Here is a 26,334-nt window from a genome sequence, read left to right on the forward strand (position 1 = left end):
TCCGTTCCATCGTCTCCATCTCAGCTGTTCCCAGGATGAAACTTTCCTTTCCTTTCCAGAACATCAGAGATGTCCTTCTTCTTCAAAGAATGGGTTTCTCTTCCTCCACCATTGATGCTGCCTTCAGCCACATCTCCATTTCCCGGACATCTGTTCTCACCCCATCTTTCCACTGCTTTAAAAGGGATAGCGTTACGTACCTTCCCATGAGCCTCCACATCCAGCATATCATTCTCAACATCTTCCACCATCTCCAAAGGAACCCTACCACCAAACACATCTTTACCTCCCCCAGAAGTCTGCTGGTGTATCCGGTGCTTCAGTTGCAGCCTCCTGTACATTAGTGAGACCCAAGATAAATTGGGGGAGCACCCTGTCAAGCACCTTCCCTCCATCCAGAACAACCAAGATTTTCCAGTGGCCAACCATTTTAACTCTAATCACCATTCCCATTCTGACATGGCCTCCTATACTGTCATGATGAGGTCACTGTCAGGTGTGGAGGAACACCTTCTATTCAAATTTCAAAGAACATTTATTATTAAAGTATGTGTACAGTATACAGCTTTGAAATTTGTCATCTTGGAGACACAATAGAATCTGTTAAAAGAAAAACCCACTCAACAAGATAAAACATCAAATGTATGAAAAGAAGGACAGATCGCCCAAGCAATTAAAAAGTAAACAAATACCATTAACCACAGGGTCACTTCAGTTCAGTGCTGAAGCACCCCAATCAAATCTCAGGGAACATGAAATGGTGAGACTGCAGAAGTGAATCCATACCTACTGAGCTCATTCAGCGTTGACGTGAGTAAAGTCCATACAAAAGCCCAGTGGTGGCAGGGCGACACCTCTACCTGAAACCATTGATGCTGTCTGGCCTGCTGAGTTCCTCCAAAATTTTTGAATGTGTTAATTTGGATCTCCAGCATCCACAGAATCTCTTGTGTTAATGTGTTTGCTTCTTGGGAAACTGCAATGATCTTGATTAGCGTATGGTGACATTTTTGACTCAATTGCTTTTGCTCAACTCTCACCACTCACTTTGGTAAAATACGGCTTTTGTATAAACTTTTCTTGGGCTTCCAGCTGGGTATAGGTATCGATTATAACCGACATTTCAATGACAAACTCTGCCATCTTCTTCAGGGGTGAATTCTTCTTCATCCCTGAAGAAGGCAGAGTTTGTCATGAAATGTCGGTTATAATCCTGAAAGCCCAAGAAGAGTTTATTCGTCAAATACGCCAGGAAAGCACAAGATCCTTTTTCAAGGCTTTTGTATGTTCTCAATCATCTCCATCAAGGGCCTGAAGGTATATTCTTAGTTTTTCTGTACTTTAGCAAGAAAATAACAAATTGGCATGTTTTGAATACCCTACATGATATTTGCTACCTAAGACTTTCTTTATTAAGCAGATTTGAAGCAGATGCTTTAATAAAAGATGTTTGACACCATTACATCTGTTAAAAATTCAGAAACATGGTATATATCAAAACTCAGAGTATCTATAAAAACATGCTCACGTATACCATGACATGCACCATGGACGGACCCAAGCACAGCTATGAAAGGAGGAAGGTAGGGAATGGGGCTAGCAAACCCATCCATTTAAAAACTACAGAAATGTCAACAGAAACTCCAAAAACCTCATCCTTGGGAGAGGAAGGGTCTTCGCCTAGAAGACATATGAAGTCATGTGTTGAAAGCAGGAGGCACAGAGCCAAACAACCTTCTATCAATCCAGGATAGAGGACTGTGGCGAGCTACTGTCGGCAGCCTTTACCCCAGTCAGAGTGATGGCCTTAAGAATGACATGCACATACAGAATTCAATTCATCCACTATACATTCAGCAGTAGCAAATGAATCCATATGCTTGGCTTCAATTCAGCTTGAATGAATATTCATCAACACCATTAAACTAACTTTTTTCCAATATTTACTGTACTCTGTGAAAATGTTCAGCTGGTCATAACTATGATGGCAAAAGTATTATAGATGCCCCATTCTAACTATGTTAGCAAATAATGCAATAGCAATAGCATATGACTAATTCAAGAAACTAAACCTTTTACAACTGCTTTCACACTGACTATTCTTGTGGGTTTGGAATGAAATTCAAATACATTAATTTATCTCAAGGCAGTGGGCTTTACCATTCATTCGATGGCTGTGCTTAATGTATCCCTATTCACAAGGCAAATTATTGCAATCCATATGGAGTTCTCAGGTCCTCACCTGCACACAGGTCAGAATCTATTTGGCTTTATAATAAACCTTTTCAACAATATCCTGGTGGGAAGGTTTGCTGATGCTGTTGGGGAGGGTTTAAAATAGACTTGCAGGGAGCTGGGAAATGAAGTGAAGAGGCAAAGGATGGGGCGGTTGGCGTACAAGTAGAGACAGCTTGTAGGGATTTTGTGAGGAAGGATAAGCAGGTGAGCAAAGATGCACTCGACCTGATGATTTGAGATGTGTCTATTTTAATATAAGGACTATCATAAATAAGGCAGATGAGCGTGGGATCAGTACATGGAACTATTTAAAGCATTACAGAGGCCATTACAGAGACTTGGATGTCTCAGGAGCAGGAACGGCTGCTGAATGTGCCAGGCTTTAGATGTTTAGGGAGGGAGGCAAAAGAGGTGGGGGTGTGGCACTGCTAATTAGGGATAGTGTCACAGCTGCAGAAAAGGAGGAAGTCATGGAGGGATTGTCTACTGATTCGGTATGAGTGGAAGTCAGAAACTGGAAGGGGTAAATAATTTTACTGGGTGTTTTTAACAGATCCCCACAATAGTATCAGGGACATCAAGGAACAGATAGGAAGGCAGAATCTGGAATGGGGCAATAATAACAGGGTTGTCATGATGGGAGATTTTAACTTTCCTGGTATTGACTGGCATCTCTATACAGCAAGGAGTTTGGATGGGGTGGAGTTTGTTAGGTGTGTTCAGAAAGACTTCCTGACACAGTATATGGATAAGGCTACAAGAGGAGAGGCTGTACTTGATCTGGTATTGGGAAATGAACCTGGTCAGGTGTCAGATCTCTCTGCGGGAGATAATTTTTGAGGTAGTTATCACAACCCTATCTCCTTTACCACAGCGCTGGAGAGGGATAGGAGCAGACGATTTGGGAAAACATTTAATTGAGGTAGGGGGAACTATGATGCTATTAGGCAAGAACTTGGGAACAAATGTTCTCAGGGAAATGCACAGCAGAAATGTAGTAAATGTTCAGTGAAAGTGAAACACTCAAAGCTGCAGTGCAGGTTGACAGTGTTGTTAAAAAGACGCATGGTGTGTTGGCATGCATCAACCATGGGACTGAGTTCAAGAGCTGTGAGGTAATATTACAGCTTTGTAAGACCTTGGTCGAACTCCACCTGGAGTACCGTGTTCAGTTCTGGTCACCTCACTACAGGAAGGATGTGGATACTATAGAGAGAGTGAGAGGAGAATTACAAGGATGTTGCCGGGAATGGAGAGCATACCTTATGGGAATAGGTTGTGTGAACTTAGCCTTTTCTCCTTGGAACGACGGAGGATGTGAGGTGACCAGATGGAGGAGTATAAGATGAGAAGCATTGATTGTGTAGATAGCTAGAGGCTTTTTCCCACCACTGAAATGGGTAACACAAGAGGGTTTCGTTTTAAGGTGCTTGGAAGTAGGTACAAGGAGGATGTCAGAGGCAAGTTTTTCACAGAGAGAACGGTAGTGGAGGCAGATACAATAGGGTCTTTTAAGAGACTTTTAGGTAGGTACATGGAGCTTAGAAAAATGGAGGGCTGTGCAGTTGGGTAATTCTAGACAGTTTCTAGAGTAGATATATCGCAACAATGTAGGCCGAAGGGCATGTAATGTGCTGGAGATTTCTATGTTCTAACACCAGACCTTGCTTGCAATTTCAGACAGAGTCACTGGAAAAGTCGTTATTGATAACATTGCATCTATGGCATCAGAATTCTCACGTATTGGCTTGATGTTCTGCTTGGAATTCCTGACCTTCGTTGCATTTTCATACTTTGACTTAAGCACTGACTTCCCAGCTTTGTATCTTCAAAATCACCACGGTAACAATCACAGATTTCACTAGCAGTGGCTCATAACTGTTTACCAGAGGAAAGGATTTGTCTGGTGAGAATTGAAAGTAATATTCCTTTCCAATTAACTATTTTTAAATGTTTTCCACTTGATTGGTGCCTAAATGTGCCCACTCCTTATGAAGACACAAAAGAAAGTGAAAGTATTTCTTACCACCAATATCCATCATGAGACTTATTGCTCATAAGACCACAAGACACAAGAGCAAGATAAAGTTATTCAGAGCCATTAAATCTGCTTCACCATTCGAACCTATTCCCTCTCAATCCCATTCTCCTGCCTTGTCTATGTAACCTTTTATATCCTTACTAATCAAGAACCAATCAATCCCTACTTTAAATCTGCGAAACAGCTTGGCCTCTAAGGCCATTCATAGCAAAGATTCACCACCCTCTGGATGCTCCTCTATACTGTAATACCATATATCATTGGTTAACTTTAACCTCTATTGTAATATGATAATGAACAATGAGAGCTTCTTCTGTAGTTTTCCCAGCATTCATTATCACTTCCTCCTGCCCCACATTCAATCCATGTTTTTTCTATCAATAAGCATTGTAACCGTATCTCAATATCTGGTAGCAACTGCATGTATTACTGCAACTGTCCCTGGAATCGCCTCAGCTCTGCTATATTTTGGCTTTGCCACATTTTTCTTCACTAGCTGCAGGTCAAGGACATCAACTTGAACACCCAGGGAAAAAAACTTCTCAGAACAACCCCATACACTTGTTTTTCTTTAACTCCTCACTATCCTCATGCATCTCTGAAACAGCTTCTTACAAAATCAGAAGGCAGTCGGGAGGTACTGTGGCTAGCATTACGCTTTCCGTGCCAGCTCTGAAGTCATCTGGGGTTTAATTCCGCCGCAGTCTCTAAGGAGCTTATATGTTCTCCCTGTAACCGCATGATCACAGGTGTTCCGGTTTCCTTCACCTTCCAAAAGATGTTCGAGTCAGGGTTAATAAGCTGTGGGCATGCTATGTTGGTGCCACAGTCATGGCAACACTTGCGGGCTTCCCCAGCATAATCCTTGGTCTGCTCTGTTAATTGACGCAAATAGCTGTATGTTTCGATGTACATGTGACAAATAACACTAATCTCCAACTTCTGATAATTGCTCCCCCCCTTCACTATTCCCCATCCCCATTTCCCTCTCTCACCTTATCTCCTTACCTGCCCATTACCTCCCTCTGGTGCTCCTCCCTTCCCTTTCTTCCATGGTCTTCTACCCTCTCCTAGCAGATTCTCCAACCCATTATCTCTTTCACCAATCTACTTCCCAACTCTTTAATTCACCCCTCCCCCTATATTGTTGCTTTCCTATCCAACAGCTTCTCTTCTTCTTCGGTTGTCCATCAGAGTCCGATGACGATGTCCACTCCTTTAACGGTGAGATCTTTGATGACTACACAGTCCTATCCTGGACCACAAGTTCTATTGCATGTGGGACATGTATATGTGGTAGTGGTGGTGGTAGTGATGGCAACCATGGCTGCATTCTCCTGGCTATCTTCTGCTGTCTTCTGGTTGTTCTTTCCATCTCCAGAATACGAGCCCCATCCCTACACAGCTGTCGCAAAATGTTATGGTCAGCAGCGACATCCTCCAGTTCCTCAGATCTGATCTTGCACTTCTTTAAAGCATTCTTCAACAGCAAAACAACGGTGACATTCATGTAACAATCCAATGCAATCAATGCCACTGTTGCCTACCACACTATACATTCCTGTCATTACACATAGAAGCCATAGGAATGAGAATTAGAAAAATACAATCAGCTTAGTTCAACAAACTCACATATAGATCACTAAGTAAAATTTAGTATCATGAACAACCTTGAAAGTACAATCCTCACTGTCAATTTTAGAGTCTGCACAAAGGCACCAAGACAAAATATATTTATTTGCAATGCAAACACTTCACCTGTTCATACAGTGAGACCACACCTTCTTGCTGCAAACTGAATATTCACAGCAAGCATACTACATAACCCTCTTGTCAAATGTATTATTATTTTATTATGGATTTATCAAGTCTGCCACAAGAAAATGAATCTCAGGGTTGTATATGGTGGTATAAATGTACTTAGATAATAAATTTACTTTGATAATCAATTTATCATTTTTTAAAAATTGGACAGAGAGTCAACATGCACAGGTGAGATCCTGACCACTAGACAGACCACAAATCTTAATAAGCATGTACATTTGTGAACAATAAGTACTTATCTCTTCTTGCTGCTGTCATTGGGAAGGAGGAACAGAAGCCTTAGGTCCCACACCACCAGGTTCAGGAACAGTTGTTACTCTTCAACCTTCAGGCTCCTGAATCAATGTGGATAACTTACTCAGTTCAACTCTGAACTGATTCTACAATCTGTGAGCTCACTTTCAGAGAGTCAACAACTCATGTTCTCAATATTATTTATTTACTTATTTATTATTTTATATGTATAGTTTGTCTTCTTTTGTACATTGGTTGTTCATCAGTTTTTGTTGTGTGTAGTTTTTCATTGATTCTATTGTATTTCTTTGTTCTACCATGAATGCCTGTCAGAAAATGAATCTCAAGGTTATAGAACCATAGAACATTACAGCACAGAAACAGGCCTTTTGGCCCTTAGCTGTGCTGAACCATTTTTCTGCCTAGTCCCACTGACCTGCACCTGGACCATATCCCTCCATACCTGTCTCATCCATGTACCTGTCCAAGTTTTTCTTAAATGTTAAAAGTGAGCCTGCATTCACCACTTCAACTGGCAGCTCATTCCACACTCCCACCACTCTCTGTGTGAAGAAGCTCCCCTTAATGTTCCCTTTAAACTTTTCCCTTTTAACCCTTAACCCATGTTCTCTGTTTTTTTTCTCCCCTAGCCTCAGTGGAAAAAGCCTGCTTGCATTCACTCTATCTATACCCATCATAATTTTACACACTTCTATCAAACCTCCTCTCATTCTTCTACGCTCCAGGGAATAAAGTCCTAACCTATTCAACCTTTCTTGGTAACTCAGTTTCTCAAGTCCCGGCAACATCCTTGTAAACCTTCTCTGCACTTTTTCAACCTTATTAATATCTTTCCTGTAATTAGGTGACAAAACCGCCCACAATACTCCAAATTTGGCCTCACCAATATCTTATACAACCTCACCATAACATTCCAACTCTTATATTCTATACTTTGATTTATAAAGGCCAAGGAGCCAAAAGCTCTCTTTATGACCCTATCTACTTGTGATGCCACTTTTAGGGAATTACGTATCTGTATTCCCAGATCCTTCTGTTCTACTACACTCCTCAGTGTCCTACCATTTACCTTGTATGTTCTACCATGGTTTGACCTTCCAAAGTGCAATACCTCACACTTGTCTGCATTAAACTCCATCTGCCATTTGTGAGCCCATTTTTCCAGCTGATCCAAATCCCTCTGCAAGTTTTGAAAACCTTCCTCACTGTCCACTACACCTCCAATCTTTGTATCATCAGCAAATTTGCTGATCCAATTTACCATATTATCATCCAGATCATTGATATACATGACAAATAACATGGACCCAGCACTGATCCCTGTGGCACACCTACATGGTGACATATACATACTTTGATAATAAACTTACATTGAATTTTGCACATGGATTATGGAATTGACAAGGCTAAAACAAGTTGATGAGGTAGTGTGACTGAGGTAGGCTATGTGGACTTCAGGAAGGCCCTGACAAATTGCCACAAGACAAACTTGTCCCAAAGTTCAAAGTTCAAAGCAAATTTATCATCAAAGTATGTATACCATATACAACCATGAAATCTGAGGTGCATCTACTTGCAGATACCGCAAAGCACAGGAGCACAATAGAATCCACAAAAAAACTACATACAACAAAGACCAGCAAACATCCAAAAGAGGACAAACCATGTAAATAACAAAAAAGTAACAACTAGTACATAGAACATGAACTGCAGAGTGAGTCTACAGGCTGCAGGATGATCAGCGCTGAGGCGAGTGAAGTTGGTCCAGGAGCCGATGTCTGCAGGGCTACAACTGCTCCAGAAATAAAAATTCTCAAGGATGTTGTTAACTGAAACATTTATGTTCAAGTTGAAGGTTATTGTCACAGACACGCATGCACACGTATAAAAAGCCATGACAGTTCTTTTGCAGCAGCAACACAGCACATTACAAGCCTAAGTTAACATTATCTTAAATTAACATAAAATATACATAACTTACACTACAAAGGAAACAAAATAAATATAACAACATAAGTGGAAGTTAAGAAAATGAAATATAGTGCAAGGAAGTGTTATGCTTTTTCAGGTAGGTTCAATAAGGAACCAGATGGCAGCGGGGAACAAACTTGATGTGTGGATCTTCAATCAAACAATTAAACCAATTTGTTCATTTCCTGAATAAAATAGCAAAACAAATTATTCAATTTTGCTTTAGGCCAAACAGAGGTCACAATGATCACGTATTTCATTCAAAAAGACTATGGCCCATTTGGCCATGAAAGATCCATGGTAGGACCACGAGACTCAAACTATATCAGGGTGTTCAACACCTCCACCCATTAACCCACCCACCACTGATACATACACATCACCTAGCATCACTCCATGTATCACACCATCAGTCATAACAGTTACATTGTGTGTTTTAAGATTGCTTTTCTATTTCCATTTATTATGTTTTTAGGGGTTTTTATGTTCTTTATGATTCTTTTTTTTATGCTGTAATAATAATTTTGTTCCCCTTTACACTTGTGTTCTGACGACTGACAATGAACAATCTTGAATCCTAATTTAGAACAGTTGCAGCTGCTGTCTTTCAGTTGTCTACATCAGAACTCACAATGAGCCTTCTGGTTTCCTTTGGGTGCTCTGGTTTCCTCCCTCATTCCAACTGGTGTTCAGTGTGAAGGGTCACATTCTACAACTGTGATGATGCAAGTAAGACCACATGTAGAACAGTTTTGATCCCCTTAAGAAAAGATACATTACCACTGAAGACAGTTCAGAAAATTATAATCAGGATTATAGAGATTAAGAGGAAAGATCAAACAGGTTGGCTTTATAAACAATGTATTCCTTAGAGGAATGACAGGCAATCTTATTGAAATATAACATCTTTCTGGAAACTTGGCAACATAAAGGCTAGGAGTGTTTTTCCTCTCATGAGAATGTCTTTAATTAAAAGGTAGACTCTCAGAATAAGGGAGCACTATTTTAAGACTGAGATGAGAAAATATTTCTTCTCTCAGAGGGTTATGAGGCTTAGGAACTCCTTGTTACAGGAAGGTTTGGAAACCGAATCCCTGAATATATTAAAGCAGAGATTGATAGATTTTTACTCAGTAAGAATAGTATGGGGGTATGGGGAAGAGGAAAGGAAAGTGGATTTATGGAAAGTTGGATCACCAAGATCTTATTGCATGACCGAGCAGGCTCAAGTATCTGAATAAACACAAGAGATTCTGCAGATGTGGGGAAATCCAGAGTAACACATACACAATGCTGGAGGAACTTGGCAGGTCAGGCAGCATTTATGGAGAGGAGTAAAGAGCCAACGTTTTGGACTGAGACCCTACATGGTGAGCTCCTCCAGCATTTTGTGTGTTACGCAAGCATCTCAATGCCTACTCCCTTTCCTATTAATTAATGTAATAATGATTTTTGTGTTTAGGGAATATCGTGAGAAGAAGATTCCCTGCTCATTTTTAACCTTAAGCCACAAAACTCCTCTCAGGTGCGTGGAGCCTCTGGGCATACTCCTTGCCTAATAATACTGACAGCATTTCAAAGCTGGGACAATAAGACTCTGTTCCGGTCTGAATGGGTTACAACGTCTGCTTCTCTGACTGTCATTAAAATAGAACAAGTAACAGCCAGTGTGAACAGGAGTACTTTTTTTATTTCCTGAAAATTAACATAGAATATGAGAGTCACACCTAGATGGAATCAATTCAATCAATAGTTGCTTTCATATAGTTATGCACCAGAGTCTGGAGGAGGCCAACATGAACAGCATCTCCACCATGATAAAGCATTATCAACTCCGATGGATGGGTGGTAAATTTGTGGAATTTGTTGCCACATGCAGCTGTGGAGGCCAGGTTGTTGGGTGTATTTAAGGCAGAGATTTGATTGGTCCTTGATTGGACATGGCATCAAAGAAGGCTGGGAACTGGGGTTGAGGAGGAGATAAAAAAAGGATCAGCCATGATTGAATGGGGGAGCAGACTCGATAGGCCAGATGGCCTAATTCTGCTCTTATGTCGTTTAGTTTTATGGTCTTATCATGTCATTCGGATGCCTAGATTCTATCTCCCCCAGCATACTTTACTCCAAGTTGAGGGTGCCCCTGGTGGGCAAAGGAAGCGCTTGAAAGATAACATCAAAAGCAGCCTGACGAAATTCAACATTGCTTTTAAAAACTGGAAAGGCATTGAACTTAATAGGTATACCTGACGGAAATCTGTTTAAGAGGGAGCCGTGTTACATGAGAATAATGTCCGCTGTGCCACAGAGAACAGACAGCAGCTACAAAAGGGGAGATTGAAAAACCTGAACACCCAAATACCAACCACAGCCACCACTTACCACTTACCATACTGCACCAGAATACATGGATCCTGGATCGGCCTCAACAGCCACCTGAAGACCCATCAATAGACAACCCCTTAGGAGAACATCACATTTGACTCCAGCGATCACATCATAAACCAATTAACATGGTTCAACATTGGCAGATGACTTTATTTTAATGGTTTCTACTCTCCTGCCCCTAAATTTCAGAGTCTGACCAGATATTCTCCTTTTAAAAAAAAAATAAATTAATTACCTAGGATTTGTTTTCTATCATCTTTTAGAAAACACATTGGATCACGCTGGACAAGCACTTAGGGAATGAGATATTGGTTAAAAATTCTGTTTTAATCATTTTGTTAAAGAAAATACTTTTGTTAACAGATATCTGTAAAATATAATTGTATAATTTTTTAAAATTTTTAAGTTTGTCATCAACTGGAAATCGACACTCTTAAAAGGTTAAAGGCATGAGCGTCTTCCTCCATGTTACAAACAGATTTGTTGACCTCAATATACAAAGAATCCAGCTTTTCCAAAAAAAAATTCACTTCATGCTTCAAGATGATACACACAGAGTGGTGGGTGTGTGGATGTTGGGGGCAGTGGTGTTAGAATATTTCCTGTAATAGAAGCCTGAGGGATTGTAGCTTGTTAAGCAGCTTCGTGTGTGGCCCCTTGTCAAAGGCCTTCTGAAAATCCAAAATCACAACTTTGTCCATTCTGCTTATTACCTCTTCAAAGAATTCCAATAGATTTGTCAGGCAAAATTTTCCCTTGAGGAAACCATACTGACTACAGCCTATTTTATCATGTGCCTCCAAGTATTCCAAGTCCTCATCCTTAATAACCGACTCCAACATCTTCCCAACCACAGAAGTCAGACTAACTGGCCTATAGTTTCCTTTCTTCTGCCTCTCTCCCTTCTTGGAAAGTGGAGTGACATATGCAACTTTCCAATCTTCCATTCCAGAATCTAGTGATTCTTGAAGGACCATTCTAATGCCTCCACGATCTCTTCAGCCATCACTTTCAGAACTTTGAGGTGTACGCCATCTGGTCCAGGTGATTTAGCTACCTTCAGACCTTTCAGTTTCCCAAGAACCTTTTGTCTGGTTATGGTAACTTCACACACTTCATGTCCCCTGACACCTGGAACTTCCACCATACTGCTAGTGTCTTCCACAGTGAACAGTGATGCAAAATACTTGTTCAGTTCATCTGTTATTTCCTTGTCTCCCATTACTACCTCTCCAGTGTTGTTTTCCAGCTGTCCAATATCCACTCTTGCCTGTCTTTGATACTTTATGTATCTGAAGAAACTTTTGGTATTCTCTGTAATATTATTGGCTAGCTTAATTTTGTATTCCATCTTTACCTTCTTAATGACCTTTTTAGTTACCTTCTGTTAGCTTTTAAAAGCTTCCCAATCCTCTAGCTTCCCATTAATCTTTGCTCTATTATATGCCCTATCTTTGGTTTACACGTTGGCTTTGACTTCTCTTGTTAGCCATGGTTGTGTAATCTTTCCTTAAGAATACTTCTTCCTCTTTGTTATGTATATATCCTGAGCCTTCCGAAATGCTTCCAGAAATTCCAGCCATTGCTGCTCTGCCATCATCCCTGTCAATGTTCCTTTCCAATCTATTCTGGCCAGCCCCTCCCTCATGCCCCTGTAATTCCTTTTACTCCACTCTGACACTGATACATCTAACTTTAGCTTCTCCCTCTCAAAGTTCAGGGTGAATTCACGCATATTATGATCACTTGCTCCTAAGTGTTTTTTTACCTTAAGCTCTCTAATCAATTCTAATAGAATGAGTGAACCATGAAAGGAAGACTATGTTGAAAGATTGGAGCGACTGGGCTTGTATACACTGGAATTTAGAAGGATGAGAGGGGATCTGATTGAAACATATAAGATTATTAAGTGATTGGACACGCTAGAGGCTGGAAACATGCTCCCGATGTTGGGGGAGTCCAGAACCAGAGGCCACAGTTTAAGAATAAGTGGTAGGCCATTTAGAACAGAGTTGAGGAAAAACTTTTTCACCCAGAGACTTGTGGATCTATGGAATGCTCTGCCTCAGAAGGCAGGGAAGGCCAATTCTCTGGATGCTTTCAAGAAAGAGTTAGATAGAGCTCTTAAAGATAGCAGAGTCAAGGTATATGGGGAGAAGGCAGGAACAGGGTACTGATTGTGGATGATCAGCCATGATCACATTGAATGGCGGTGCTGGCTCGAAGGGCTGAATGGCCTATCCCTGCACCTATTGTCTATAAAAGAAGAGGTAAGAGGGGACCCAGAGTGGGGAACTGACGAAGATGGAAGTGAAGGAATAAAATTATTGGGAGTAAATAAATTCATTCCATTAGGTTGGAGGCTGCCCAAACGAATGTGAGGTGTTGCTCATCCAGCCTGAGAGAGGCCTCATTGTGGCAGGTAGAGGAAGCTATGGACCAACATGTCAGAATGGGAATCAAGTTTGGAATTGAAATGCGGTTGGAGCAAAGGTGCTCGACAAATTGTCCCCCGGTCCACACTGGGTCTCATCAATGTTGGGAAGCCACATTAGGAGCACTGGATAAAATAGATGACCCCATATGGTCATCAGGCGATGTGTTGCCTCACCAGGAAAGACTGGAGTCCTGAATGGAGGTAAAGGAGGAGCTGAATGGGAAAGTATAGCACTTCTTCCACCTGCATGGATAAGTGCTTGGAGGGACGTTAGTGAGGAGGGACGAATGGAGAAGGGAATTACTGAGAATGCAATCCCTGCGGCAAGCAGAGATTAATGGTGAGATAAATATATGCTTGGAGACGGGATCTCGTTGAAGACAGTGGAAGATGCAGAGAATGATATGTTGGATGTGGAGGCTCATGAGACACTATGTGAGGACAAGAGGAACTCCATTCTTGTTAAGACCGTGTGAAGATGGGGTAAGGGAAATGGAGGAGATGCAGGTGATGGCAACATCAATGGCTGAGGAATGGAAACCCTGTTCTTTGAAGAAGGAGGATATCTCTGAAGATCTGGAAAGGAAAAACCTCATTCTGGGAACAGATGTGGTGGAGACAAAGGAACTGAGAAATGGGATTGGCATTTTTGCAGGTTACAGGTTGAGATCATGAAAACTATTATATAGATGCACATCTTTCTTCAAGAAATGAATTTTGTACTGCTCAAATTCACATCAACCAACGCTAATAGAAAATAACATTTTTGTGCTATCAAGCCAAGCTAGACTTAAACCAGAGTCTCAAGAGTTGAGTGTTCAGATTTTTAAAAATCTGAACCATATAATCCCTAGAGACTGTGGAGATTTGTATACTTGGCCTTTTTGACAGATGTTGAAAAAAATTTAGGTTTCTGCTGTTTATATTTAAAGAGGAAGTCTCACATGCAAAATCAAATTAAATCCACCAATGATAGAGAAAACATGCAAAGTTGAATAAGATTCACAAATGATACACTTTATATCCATTTATGGTTTCTAAAGTGTCTTTCTTGATTACTAAAAGCCTGTTAATAAGGTTTTAATATCTCACTGAACACAAATTAAGATCCTCAATATTAAAAGTACCAATTCATAAGATCTTGTTCCACCAAAAAAAAACGCCATTTTCCCCTTCCTAATCAATGTACCTTGTGACGATTTTGCCTTTTGCTCATTATTTGGCACATAAAAACAAACAAAATGTATTAAAAATAATATAGCAACAATATTTTGATGCCAAGTTGCATCCTACTCCATAGAAAACTATATATATTGATTTTTAAAGAACATCAAAATGTAAAAAAAACCATAAGTGAAGAATTCTAGATGTACACATAAAAGAACATTCTTACATATCATGACACTATATCAAGTGCTCGGTAAGGACCATGTTCAACAAGACACTACCATTTACTCTAACCAGATCATGAACTTTCATAGGGTCACCACTGATTTGAATCTTGACTATCTGTTTCAATGTATAATAAGATAGGATACTGTGTGAAGAGTAATTAATTTCCTATAAGCCTCTTTACATCAGTGTTGTGCAACTAGCCAAGATGGAATTCTTCCCATAAACACTGTAGCAGCAAATCAGGAGGTTACGTCTCTCAGTCCCGAGACTTTTACCACCAAGAGCAAGATAGCTACAGAAACACAAAATTTCAGCAAGGCACACATAACTCTATTGGATTTAACATCCAGTATTTTGACCCATCATCGCCAGGGCGATAGCAGTCGAGGAACCATCCACCCAACACTCCCTCAAGTGAGCATGGGTAGACAGCAGACCGTGTGTTGCCTAAATCAAATATTGAAAACAAGTATTTTTTAAAAACTTAAATCCACCAGATTCTGATTTTCTTTTCCTTTCTCAGAGTGACAAAATGTTCCTACCCATTATTATTAAAGTCATAATTTGGAGCCTGGGGTGGGAAAGGATAGAAATATTGCCCTTTAGCTGTACCTTAAAACTAATAGCCAAGTCAAGTCAAGTCAAGTCACTTTTATTGTCATTTCGACCATAACTGCTGGTACAGTGCATAGTAAAAATGAGACAACGTTTTTCAGGACCATGGTGTTACATGACACAGTACAAAAACTACACTGAACTACATAATTTAAAAAAAACAACACAGAGAAAGCTACACTAGACTACAGACCTAGTGGCATAATCTCCAGTACACCTATATATTTTTCAGACTCTGGCTGTACTCCAGCACTCTAGGTCTCATCAGCCCTGTTACACATTGACATAACAAACAGCAATGATAGTTTGTAGAATAAATATTTTGTGGGAGTTAACGGCTGAGCTAATTATGGCCCTCCAATAAAATCTACCATAATGCACCTTTGATAGACCTTCTCAACTGTGCCAATAGGAAAGAGATACCTATTTATTTTTAGCTCTTTTTCTGGCTCTTAAAAGTTAAATCTAATTACAGTCCGTCATACTGAAGAGCTGGCTCACTCGGATATGTAGTAGTCAAACTAATTTTGTTTACGTGTACTTACTTCAAAACTACTTTCAACAAGTTAATCAGCTTTACATACATACAAAGCAAGAATCCAGCAGTCCATAATATACGGGTGGAGACCAAGAAGTTGAATAACGTATTGTCATGAGAAATGATGTTTGAAAACAATTATAGTTATGAAACTGGCTCTATGATGGTGTAAACCCGTAGGTATTTGGGAAAGAATAAGGTTCTTTATGGATAGATTTGGAAGGAGCTTCCTCAGCTTTTCTGATCTATGATATATCTTAAAGTGAAGGACACAAAAGAAAAAGAATGGATTTTAGATAAACATCCCCACAAACATAGTTCCCAATACATACCATAATCATAATTTACATATTCTTGAGCCTTGTTTTATAAATCAGGACCATTTATGAGTCATACAGTCAGAAAAGTACAGCACAGATTGCTTGAAGGAGGCTTTTAGCCCAAGAGTGTTTTTGGAAGTGTAGCAGGTGACACAGGTCAGATGATAGTGAATTTATGTACAGTAAATTCTTTCAAGTTCCAGATATGATAATTTTCAGATAATCTGTCATTAGGGTTTGGGTTGTGGGGTGGAGCTCAGTCTCTACCAAAGAAGGTGTAAGGTGCTCCTTCTCTCTGCTAGCCTGCAGGTCACCCTTGGGCAAGATGCAGCATCTGCTTAGCTCCCTGGTCACATGAGCAGCTGGTGCATATCACAAGTACTGATTATGTGACCACTGAAGAGTATTGATATTGGCTGGAGTCACCCATCTTGTAAAGACACTGCCCAGAAGAAGGCAATGACAAACTACTTCTGTAGAAAAATTTGCCAAGTACAACTATGGTCATGGAAGGACCATGATTGCCTACATTATAGACATGGTACATAACAAACAAATGACATTTGGGTAAATATAGAGTAAAATCCCTGTTTTTGCCTTAAAATTGTGCCATGAAATCATTGTCCACCTGAGAAACCACATTTGATAAACTTCAATTCTTCAAAACAGCAGTGGTATGCCTGTCACCTGATCAAACATTAGATGTGGAGCTTAAATCCAAAGTAGCTGAGATTCAACCACTTTGCCACAAATTGAAACCATTCCAATTTAACACATTATTCCTCACTTAGCAAAATCACAAGGTTTCCTTAGACCTTTAAGGTTTCCTCATCACATATACTTTAAATAGGCATAAATACATATTAAAGCAATAATTCCAGTTTTGTCACATTTACAGAGCTTGGAAGTGATGCCCAAAAGCTATCAGAATGTCATTAACACAATTACCGGTAATACAACACAAGTAATTCTGCAGATGCTGGGCAAGGCCTCTTGTCTTCTTGAAGAATAATTCTGCCTTAAACATGCTGCAGGATTATAGCTGTGAATGTCATCTATAACTTTCTACTTAGTGATACAAACAAAAACATTAATCAGAGTCTAGCACGTCACATACTGTAAATACTAAACACAGAAAATTGTCATTCGGGAGGCCTGCTGAGTCAGATGATGACAATTGAGAGATGTCATTTGTTGTCCAGTTGGTCTGGGAAGGGAGCACTTGTGTGTAGGGCGATGCGAATTGGAGCGAAAGGAACGGAAAAGGGGTCACGAGGAGAATGGGTTAGGGTGAGAACCAAGGAAATAGGGAATCGGGGATCGTTTAAGACGCACATCGGAACGATTCCCTCAGCGGCGGACAGGAATAAACTGAGAAGGCAAATGGGTTAAAGGGGAGCCACGATCAAAATGCTGGAGGAGCTCAGCGGGTCAGGCAGCATCTATAGAGGGGACTGGACAATCGACCCTTCCCCGACCCCAAGGGAAACCGAGCCCCGCGCTCGATTTATCTGGCGCAGACACTCTCCACTCACGCAACGGAGAAGACAGGTTGTGTCTGCCCGCTGTCGGCCTAATAGAAAGGGGAGCGATCAGGCTCGGGGTCCCCAGCTGGTGCCGAGCCGGAATGTCTCGCTACTGATTGCCGGGGCTTACACCCGGCTCAATTTAACGCCAACTCGACCACCGCCGCTTCCCCACCGAACAGTCTCCCGCCCGTCAGACAAAACCATGCTCACCGATGGCCCACAACACGCCGAACAAGAAAGTAACTCGGTGCCTGACAGCGCTCATGTTTTCGGCTGCTTGCTAAATGAACTTGACTTCCTCTGTGTCCCAGCGACCGGATTGGGGGTAGCGCCGGGTTGGGCCGACACGGAGCTATGTTTCCTCCGCCTCCGCTCCTATCCGCCTCTACGAAAGTAACGCAGCTCAAAAGCAGGAACGAAGCCAGATCACGCAGATCAGCCCAAGTTCCCCTGTTTTTTCGGCACAGAAAGGACAGCTTCAGTTTGTTTCACAATGGGAACCCCCCCCCCCCCGCTACCCAACCCCCTTCCGTGAGAAAGTACACCGTTCGATCACTGTTTAAAAAGCGCAATATTATCATTATAATAAATATATATATATATATATATATATATATATATATATACATGGAAGAGGGCGAAAAAAAGCTAAGGACAGGGACGACAACAGAAATATATTCCATCCATAGACCTTATGTGTTTCTATTCACTAAAGCAAGTAACAAGCACTAGGTTTTTGCAACCTTGCGCACCATTGCGTCTTTCAGTCCAGATAACATCTCAAAACGGTATTGTCATTGTTTTGTCACGTAAATATAATGTATACCTCCTTCTGCGGAGATTCAGCACCAAGTTCAACCATCAGGCTCTTGAACAAAAGCCGATAACTACACAATTAAGGACTCTTGTTACTTCATGATCGTTATTCATTGTCTTTTATTTATAATCTACTTGCTGTTTATTTATTTATGGGCCTGCTGGTGGTGTAGTAGCATCAGCACTGGACTTCAAGGCATAAGGTTCGGCCAGATCCCAACCTGGCCAGCAGCAGTATCAGCACTGAAGAAAGGCCTGGCAATCTGCTTCAGTATCTTGCCATGAAAATCCTACCGGCAACTACACTATCCATTCACCATGAGCTGAGGGTAACCCAACAACATGCCTGCAATTGCACTGTTGGTTTACAGTTTACAGTTCCTGATGCTCACAGTTTACAGACCCTGTCTTCAGTTGCTGTTCTACAGATTTGCTAAGTCTGTCCTCAAGAAAAAGAATCTCAGGGTTATATGTGGTGACATGTATGTACAGTACCCTGATAATAAATTTTGACTTTACTTTGAACTTTAGTACCGTAGGTTATTTGGTCACATAGGTATAATTGGGCAACACAGATTCATTGGGCCAAAAGGGCCTGCAACCGTACAGTATCTCTAAAAATTTAAAAGTAAAATTACTGCTGGATCAGGAAACAATTTTTAATTTTTCAGGTGGACATTGAAAGAATCTGCATTCATTCATTCCCTCAGCAAATTTGTGCCAAGTAAATAGCATAAACAGTTAATTTATTTTTGTGGAGTTGAATGAGTATTAAAAAATAGTGCAACATGATATTTTCAATTCACTTTCAATTTAAAGTATCATCTTCAATATTACTCTCGGTGCATTAGTCTCAGTTTTGTGCTCCACTCTCTGGGATGGGATCTGAACTCCTGATTTTCTGAGTCAAGGTGCTACACTGAGGTATAAAGAAAGAAGCACAGATAATTTATTGCCCTGTGCTCTGATTTTCAATTTCACTTTCCTGCCTTTTAAATGAGGGTTATTAGTGGTGTAGAAAGACCAGTTTTCACTTAGTACCCTTTAAGATGGATTCATCAAAATATTCCGAAGATACTTTGGACATTTTCTTCTATTAGAATAGATATTGTTCTACATTTTATACAATTAGTTAATAGTACAGAGATTTGATTGATTCTTCTTCTCTCCTGAAGCAGCCCCTTGGTAATGAGAATGACTTGCTTCCACCATGATTTTGCATGTTATGAGCTAGTTGATGACGCTGCTCTTGGAAATGCCATCTCTTTTGCTGATGAGACAGTAGGTGCTTGACAAAGACAGGTGAGTGGATAGTTTGTGAGGTGATGTGCTCCTTCTGACACTTACAGAGGGCTTCCGTGTCCTCCCAATGCATGGAGTCGAGTTTTCAATACTATCTCTAAAAATTGCTCTCCACCTTGGGCCAAAGACTCGAATGAGAAAGTGGGGACGTTACATTCCTTCACTGAAGCTTCAAGCACAACCTAGAGTGTTTTGGTCTTTCTGTGTGGTAATCGTTGCCTGTGGGAGAGATTTGGACAGAATATGAATTTGTGGAGTTTGGGATCAGAAATATCAGCAATATGGCCTTCTCAACGTCATAGTGCTTCAAAGCCAGGAATGTTAGCCTTGGACTGGACACTGAGGTTAGTTCATTTAAACTTCCAGTGAACTTGGAGGATTTTGCAGAGATAGTGTGGGTTGTATCACAAATATGAGAAAATCTACAGATGTTGGAAATCCAAAGCAACACACACAAAATGCTGGAGGAACTCAGCAGGCCTGGTAGCATCTATAGAAAAGAGTAAACAGTGAACGTTTCGGGCCAAGACCCTTCATCAGGACTCATGACAGGTCTCAGCCCAAAACGCCAACTGTTTACTCTTTTCCATAGATGCTGCCTGGCCTTCTGAGTTCCTCCAGCATTTTGTGTGTGTTGCTTGGTGTGGATAGTAGCCATTGGAAGAATAAGAAGGAAAGTAGTCTGTAAGAAACTAAATATAAACTCAAATTTTAAAATTCTGAGTATATGATACGATCAGCATTATTTTCACTGAATTAGAGTCATTTGCTTAAACTGCTCAGTATTTCTGATATAAGTACTTACATGATGCTATTGATCAGGTGATCTGAAGGGTAACCCTGTGCCATCCAAAATAGAGTAGATCTGCTGCCATCTTATTCTTCGGATTTGGGCCTGTTTGTGCAATTGGAGGCCCCTTGAACATGCTTTTGAAGTTAATACCAGTCTGATATAACACACAAAAAAAATATTGGAGGAACACAGCAGCTCAGGCAGAATTTATGGAGAGGAATAAAGAGTCGACTTTTCATGCCGAGACCCTTCATCAGCACTTCATGAGTTCTGGCATCTGGATTTCTAGCATCTGCAGAATCTCTTGTGTTTATAACTCCTGCCTGAAGATAGTTTGCTGAAATTGGCTGGCGCTGTGCTATACAACATCACACTTGTTCCTATCAGCCCATTATTCTAAATTTGACCTGAAGGCAAGCAATATTTTTTTTCTGGAACTTGCTACTTCATAAAAGAGTGTCCCTCCTGCATTCATGGTCTTGCCCTGTTCAATTTTCACTGAATCCCAGGATCCATATCAAATAACTGCTGCTGTTATCCACCAAACCTTTCTTCTTGGCAGACAAGGAATCTGACTCTGAACGACTAAGCTGCACCTTGTTGCTAACATTGGAGTGACACATTAGTGTAGCAGTTAGTGCAAAGCTGTACAGCGCCAGCCAACTGTAAGGGTTTGATTCCTGCTGCTGTCCGTAAGGAGCTCGTACATTCTTTCTGTGACCATGTGGATTTCCTTTGGGTGCTCCAGTTTCCTCCAACATTGTAAAGATGTAAGGTCAGAGTTAGTGAGTGGTTGGCATGCTTTGTTGGCACAGGAAGCATGGTGACACTTGCGGGTTGCCCAGCACAATCCTCACTGATTTAATCCGATGTAAAGTGATGCATTTCACTATATGTTTCAATGTACTTATGACAAATAAAGCTATGACTGAGATCAAAGACCCAACTTCAAGAGTTTAAAGGGGTTTTACCTCTATCAGGAAATGTTGGCTCTCCTGTAATTCCGTGGTAAAAATAATTCTGTGTACCATCTAGGTCTTGGAAGTGTTGAGTTGGGATAAATTTTGCCTTCAGTTGAACAGCTTGTCAGCAGTCAATGTGAAAAAGATTGGATACTGAGTACAATGTACTGGAGGCTCTGCTCTCTGCTCAGTGAATTGCAACTCAGCTAAGAGCCAACATAAAAAGGGTGGTGAGAAGGGGTGAAATATAGAGTTGAATTTGTTTGTCATGATACTTGTGGAGAAGGTTCCTGTTAGTAGCCAAGTAACATGGGCAGGTGAGGAAGTACATTGACATTAAGCTGTAACTTCTCTTATAAGCAATGAGAAGTAGCTGGAGGAGGGAGTTAAATTCTTAGAAAACAGAGAAGGGTAACCCTAGATGAACACATGTAAATTCCGGGAGGGCCTCATTATTATTTTTAGTACCCTATAATTCAAGATGAACAGACTATCAAATTGATCGTTCGTCAATTAAAAAAAACCAAAATGCTGGAAGCACTCGGCAGTATCTGTGCATAGAAAAACAGTTAACATTTCAGATCTGGGCACTGGTCATCAGAACAGTTAAGTTGATAGGGTGATGGGGGAAAAGAAAAATCATTTATGTGGACTTTGAAGTGTTTCCTGGCAGTTCAGTTAAACATTCTTACAGACGTAGCCTAGAAGGGTGCAAGTAGGGACTGGGCTGTAATCACAGGAGAAGCCAATATTGACAGAAGGGTGAATGAACACTTTAATCAAAGATTGCAGGAAGAATGCCTTCCAGTTGCACTGCGGGAGCTTAACTTTGCCCTTCCAAGGGCATTTGGGGTGTCATGGTACCATAGTGGTTAGCATAACGCTTTACAGTACCAGTGACCCGGGTTCAATACCCACTGCTGCCTGTAAGGAGTCTTTACGATCCCCCTGTGACTGTGTGGGTTTCCTCCAGGTGCTTCAGTTTCCTCCTAAACACAAAGTACTCTGCAGATGCTGTGGTCAAATCAACACGTACAAACAAGCTGGATGAACTCAGCAGGTCGGGCAGCATCCGTTGACTGCTCCTTTCAGTGGATGCTGCCCGACCTGCTGAGTTCATCCAGCTTGTTTGTACGTGTTCAGTTTCCTCCTACAGTCTAACGATGTACCAGTTGGTAGGTTAATTGGGTACTGCAAATTGTCCCGTGATTGGGCTAGGATTAAATCGGGGGAATGCTGGGCGGTGCAGCTCACAGCCTATTCTGCGCTGTATCTCAATAAATAAATAAGCTTGCATACTTGCACGCTGCACTTTACAGCAAAATAGAATTTAGACAGGCCAACAAGTGCTAAGATGTGGCATATTTCCTACCTTCCTGCTTATCCTTCCGTATTACCTGATATCCTTGGATATTTAATTCCCAATCCTCTCCACCCTGCAACCACATCTCTGTGATGGCCACTAAATCATACCACTTTGTACTGATTTGATCCACAAGTTCACTGACCTTGTTTTGAATACTACGGGCATTCAAATAAAGTGCCCTTACACTCATCGTGCTTTTAAAATCTTGTAATCTTTTACTCTATTGCACTTCAATTTTCTTCACTCCACTCTTACTTTCTCTGTTTTATCTTTTGTTTTTTCTTTATCATTATTCACACTTTTTAATTTATCCATACTTCTCCAATCTCATGTAGCACAGCTTCTCCCACCACCGCCCCCCCCCCCCCCCCCGACCAACCCGAACACATTTCCTCCAAGTGCATCCATTGAGTGCAAGGTCTTCCCAGTTTTCAGAAGTATTGTTCAATTTTTTCAGGTGATGTTGATGTTACCTTTGAAGCATGTCCTTTGCCCACCAGGCGCTCGTTGAACTTTCTTCAACTGGGAGTAAAGAAACTGTTGGGGGAGACATGAGGTAGGCACCTGGATGTCATGACCTATCTGTCGGAGATGGTTGAGATGCTGTACATGTTAGCCTCCTCCATTACACTGGTGTTAGTGCCTCTGTTTGAATAGAGTGGTAGCATCTGTTGATTACTGTACTTGACTTGTGATGTATCAATGATTAGGAACATATGCTAAGGAAACCAGTAAGGGAAGTGTTTGTAACCCAACAGTTATTTTTACTCTCTGTAATTTTTGTAGATTTCTATGAAGAATTTTTACCAAAGTTTGGCACCTGAATTTCCTGAATGACAGCTAAAATGGAACTGAACTTGCATCCACAAGAACTGTGAGCTCTTTGCATAGAAACCTTAGTGTAGTCAAACCTGCCAAAATTTACTGAAATATAATCAGACAAACAGGAAGGTATTTTGGAGATGGGGTCAAATTTCCTGAACAGGGAAGGATTCTCAGAATTTGGGGCCCAGTAAGCTAAAGGCACAGCTACCATTGGTGTTGCAAAGGAAGAGGAGGATGCAGTCTTTTTGTAAGGTCAAAGCCACAAAGATACCAGGGAAAGAAGAACCTGAGGCCATGAAGGGATGTGAACACACAGCTATCATGCATGTGCATGTAATGTATTGTGGGTTCTTTTAAACTTACCTCTGGAGATCACTGCAACTCATTCACTCATATAGATAGCATGCAGTGAGCAGACACATACATAAATGCTGGAGGAACTCAGCAAGACAGGAAGTGTCCATGGAGAGGAATAAACAATCGATGATCTGGGCCAAGACCCTTCATTAGGACAGGAATGGAAAGGGGCTGAAGCCAGAAGAAGTTGATGATGATGGGCATGGTGGGGGGGCGGGGGGTAGAGGCAGAAGTTCCAACTGGCAGGTGATTGGCGAGACCAGGTGGAGGTGAAGGTGAGTGGAAGAGGGAGAGGGTTCTCTGTGACACAATGCCATTCAGTATGAGAAAAGTCTGAAGAGAAGCATATGCTCTAATTGATTTAGTTATGTGCCTCACCGTTTAATTACAGTGTTTAACATCAGAAATATATCTGACTGTGACTGTGTCCCATGACCCTTTCCCTTCTCCAGCTCTGTATCACTTTTGCCAATCACCTTTCCAGCTCTTAGCTTCATCCCGCCCCCTCCGGTCTTCTCCTATCATTTTGCATTTCCCCCCCTCCCCCTCCTACTTTCAAATCTCTTAGTATCTTTCCTTTCGGTTAGCCCTGACGAAGGGTCTCAGCCCGAAACGTCGACAGTGCTTTTCCCTATAGATGCTGCCTGGCCTGCTGTGTTCCACCAGCATTTTGTGTGTGTTGTTTGAATTTCCAGCATCTGCAGATTTCCTGCTGCCTGACTGTGTCTCCTTGTTTTCCTTCTGGATGTTAATCTCCCCTTTTCTGGAGGTCTGGTTCCCTGCTTTGAGAGGCAATAAATATCCAGCTGAGAGACTACTCTCCAGGAATGTACCTGGACAGAGGGTATAAAGGAAATTGCTTGTAGACTCCTTGCCTGGCTATCACACAACTCAGCTCAAGACCTTTTAATATCAAAACCAGTTGTAATTACCTGTGATAAGACATGAAAAGTATTTTGATAAGAGTGGCAACAAGTCACAAAACCTTTGGAACCTACTCTCTCACTCATTACGATCACAGTTTCCCACCCTGATTCCCAGAAGCCTTGATTGTTTTGTATTTATGGATCTATCTACCTCACCCTTACATATACTAAAAGTCTCATTATCCACAGCTCCTGGAGAACACCTCTCTGTATAAAGAAATTCATCCTCTTCCCTATCCTATATCATCAATCTCTTCAAAATGGATTGTGCCAAATACTGGATAGAGCAATTAATCAATCTATCAATAGGGTTGACAATGTTACAGATGAATGCAGAAAGTGGTGATCAAAGCTGATACCTATCTTGGGAGTACATTTACCAGCCAACCAGTTAGGATGTTTCTATTTGATCCTATTGTCATTTTCATTTTTAACAATATTTTTTTAACTATTCAGTCTCTGTAATTTACTCATTCAGATTGATTTAAAACTCGATTCCATTTAGCTATGCATGGAAAAATACCCTTAGCTAACAAAATGCATTGCATCACTCTTGGAAGCCCTAATTACATGACCATACACAATCATCCTGGGGGAGGTGGCGGGGAGTTCCAGTGTCAAGTGGAAGCCACCTCCTCATGCTCGATTTTCTTCTTTCTGCTTGATGCCCAACAGCTTTACGTATTTGTATTAGAAAGAACTTTGCTTTTACCCTACTCCGTTTGTGACAGGTCATGAAAGGTTAAAAAAGAGGAACACTTGGTTCTCAAACTTTGATATTCTTAATCATCAGAACAAATGAAAGCAAAAATACAAATTGTAGAAAATGGAGGAAGAAGTCAGCAAACGAGGCAGCAAATTTAGACAGAGAAATGGTCAGTGTTTTAGGCTTACGATTCCTCATCAGAATGGAGTAAGAAAGAAATGCAGGTAGGTTTTCAGTAAGAATGGCGAGGAACAAAATGGATAGTTGAGATAAACACAAGAGTTTCTGCAGATGCTAGAAATCTTGAACAACACACACATAAAAAGTTGGAACAACTCAGCATTGCTGGAGGGGAATAAACAGTCAAATTTTTGGGTCGAGACCCTTCAGCAGGACTGGAACGGATAGGACAGAAGCCAGAATAGGAAAGTGTGGAGGGGAAGGAGTACAAACTGGCAAGTGACAAGTGAGGGGGAAGGTGCTTCCTCGGGTAGGAAGATGAAGTAAGAAGCTGGGAGAGGATAGTGGAAGAGATAAAGGGCTGAAGAGGATAGAATCCAATAGGAGAGCACAGTGGACCATGAAAGAGAGGAAAGGAGGAAAGGAACTAGGGGGAGGTGGTAGACAGGTGAGAAGAGAAGAAGTGAGGGGGTAAATAGAATGGGAAATATTAAAAGAAAGTAGTTGGGGTGGGGTGACGGGGTGGGGGAAGAAATTACTGGAAGTTGGGGAA

At 41.1% G+C, this 26,334-nt stretch overlaps 1 protein-coding gene across 1 annotated transcript in view; it reads right to left on the minus strand.

Moving 5' to 3' along the window:
• The window catches only part of LOC140727565 (interleukin-10 receptor subunit beta-like), a 66,382-nt gene extending 48,399 nt beyond the window's left edge, over window positions 1-17,983 (minus strand). The window contains exon 1 of the mRNA XM_073045053.1: window positions 17,759-17,983. Within this exon, the coding sequence (XP_072901154.1) occupies window positions 17,759-17,813 (55 nt within the window). The 5' untranslated portion in view covers window positions 17,814-17,983. The remainder of the gene's footprint in view (window positions 1-17,758) is intronic.
• Between the last annotated feature and the right edge of the window lie 8,351 nt (window positions 17,984-26,334).

Source organism: Hemitrygon akajei, chromosome 5, assembly GCF_048418815.1.
Source record: "Hemitrygon akajei chromosome 5, sHemAka1.3, whole genome shotgun sequence".
NCBI lineage: Eukaryota > Metazoa > Chordata > Chondrichthyes > Myliobatiformes > Dasyatidae > Hemitrygon > Hemitrygon akajei.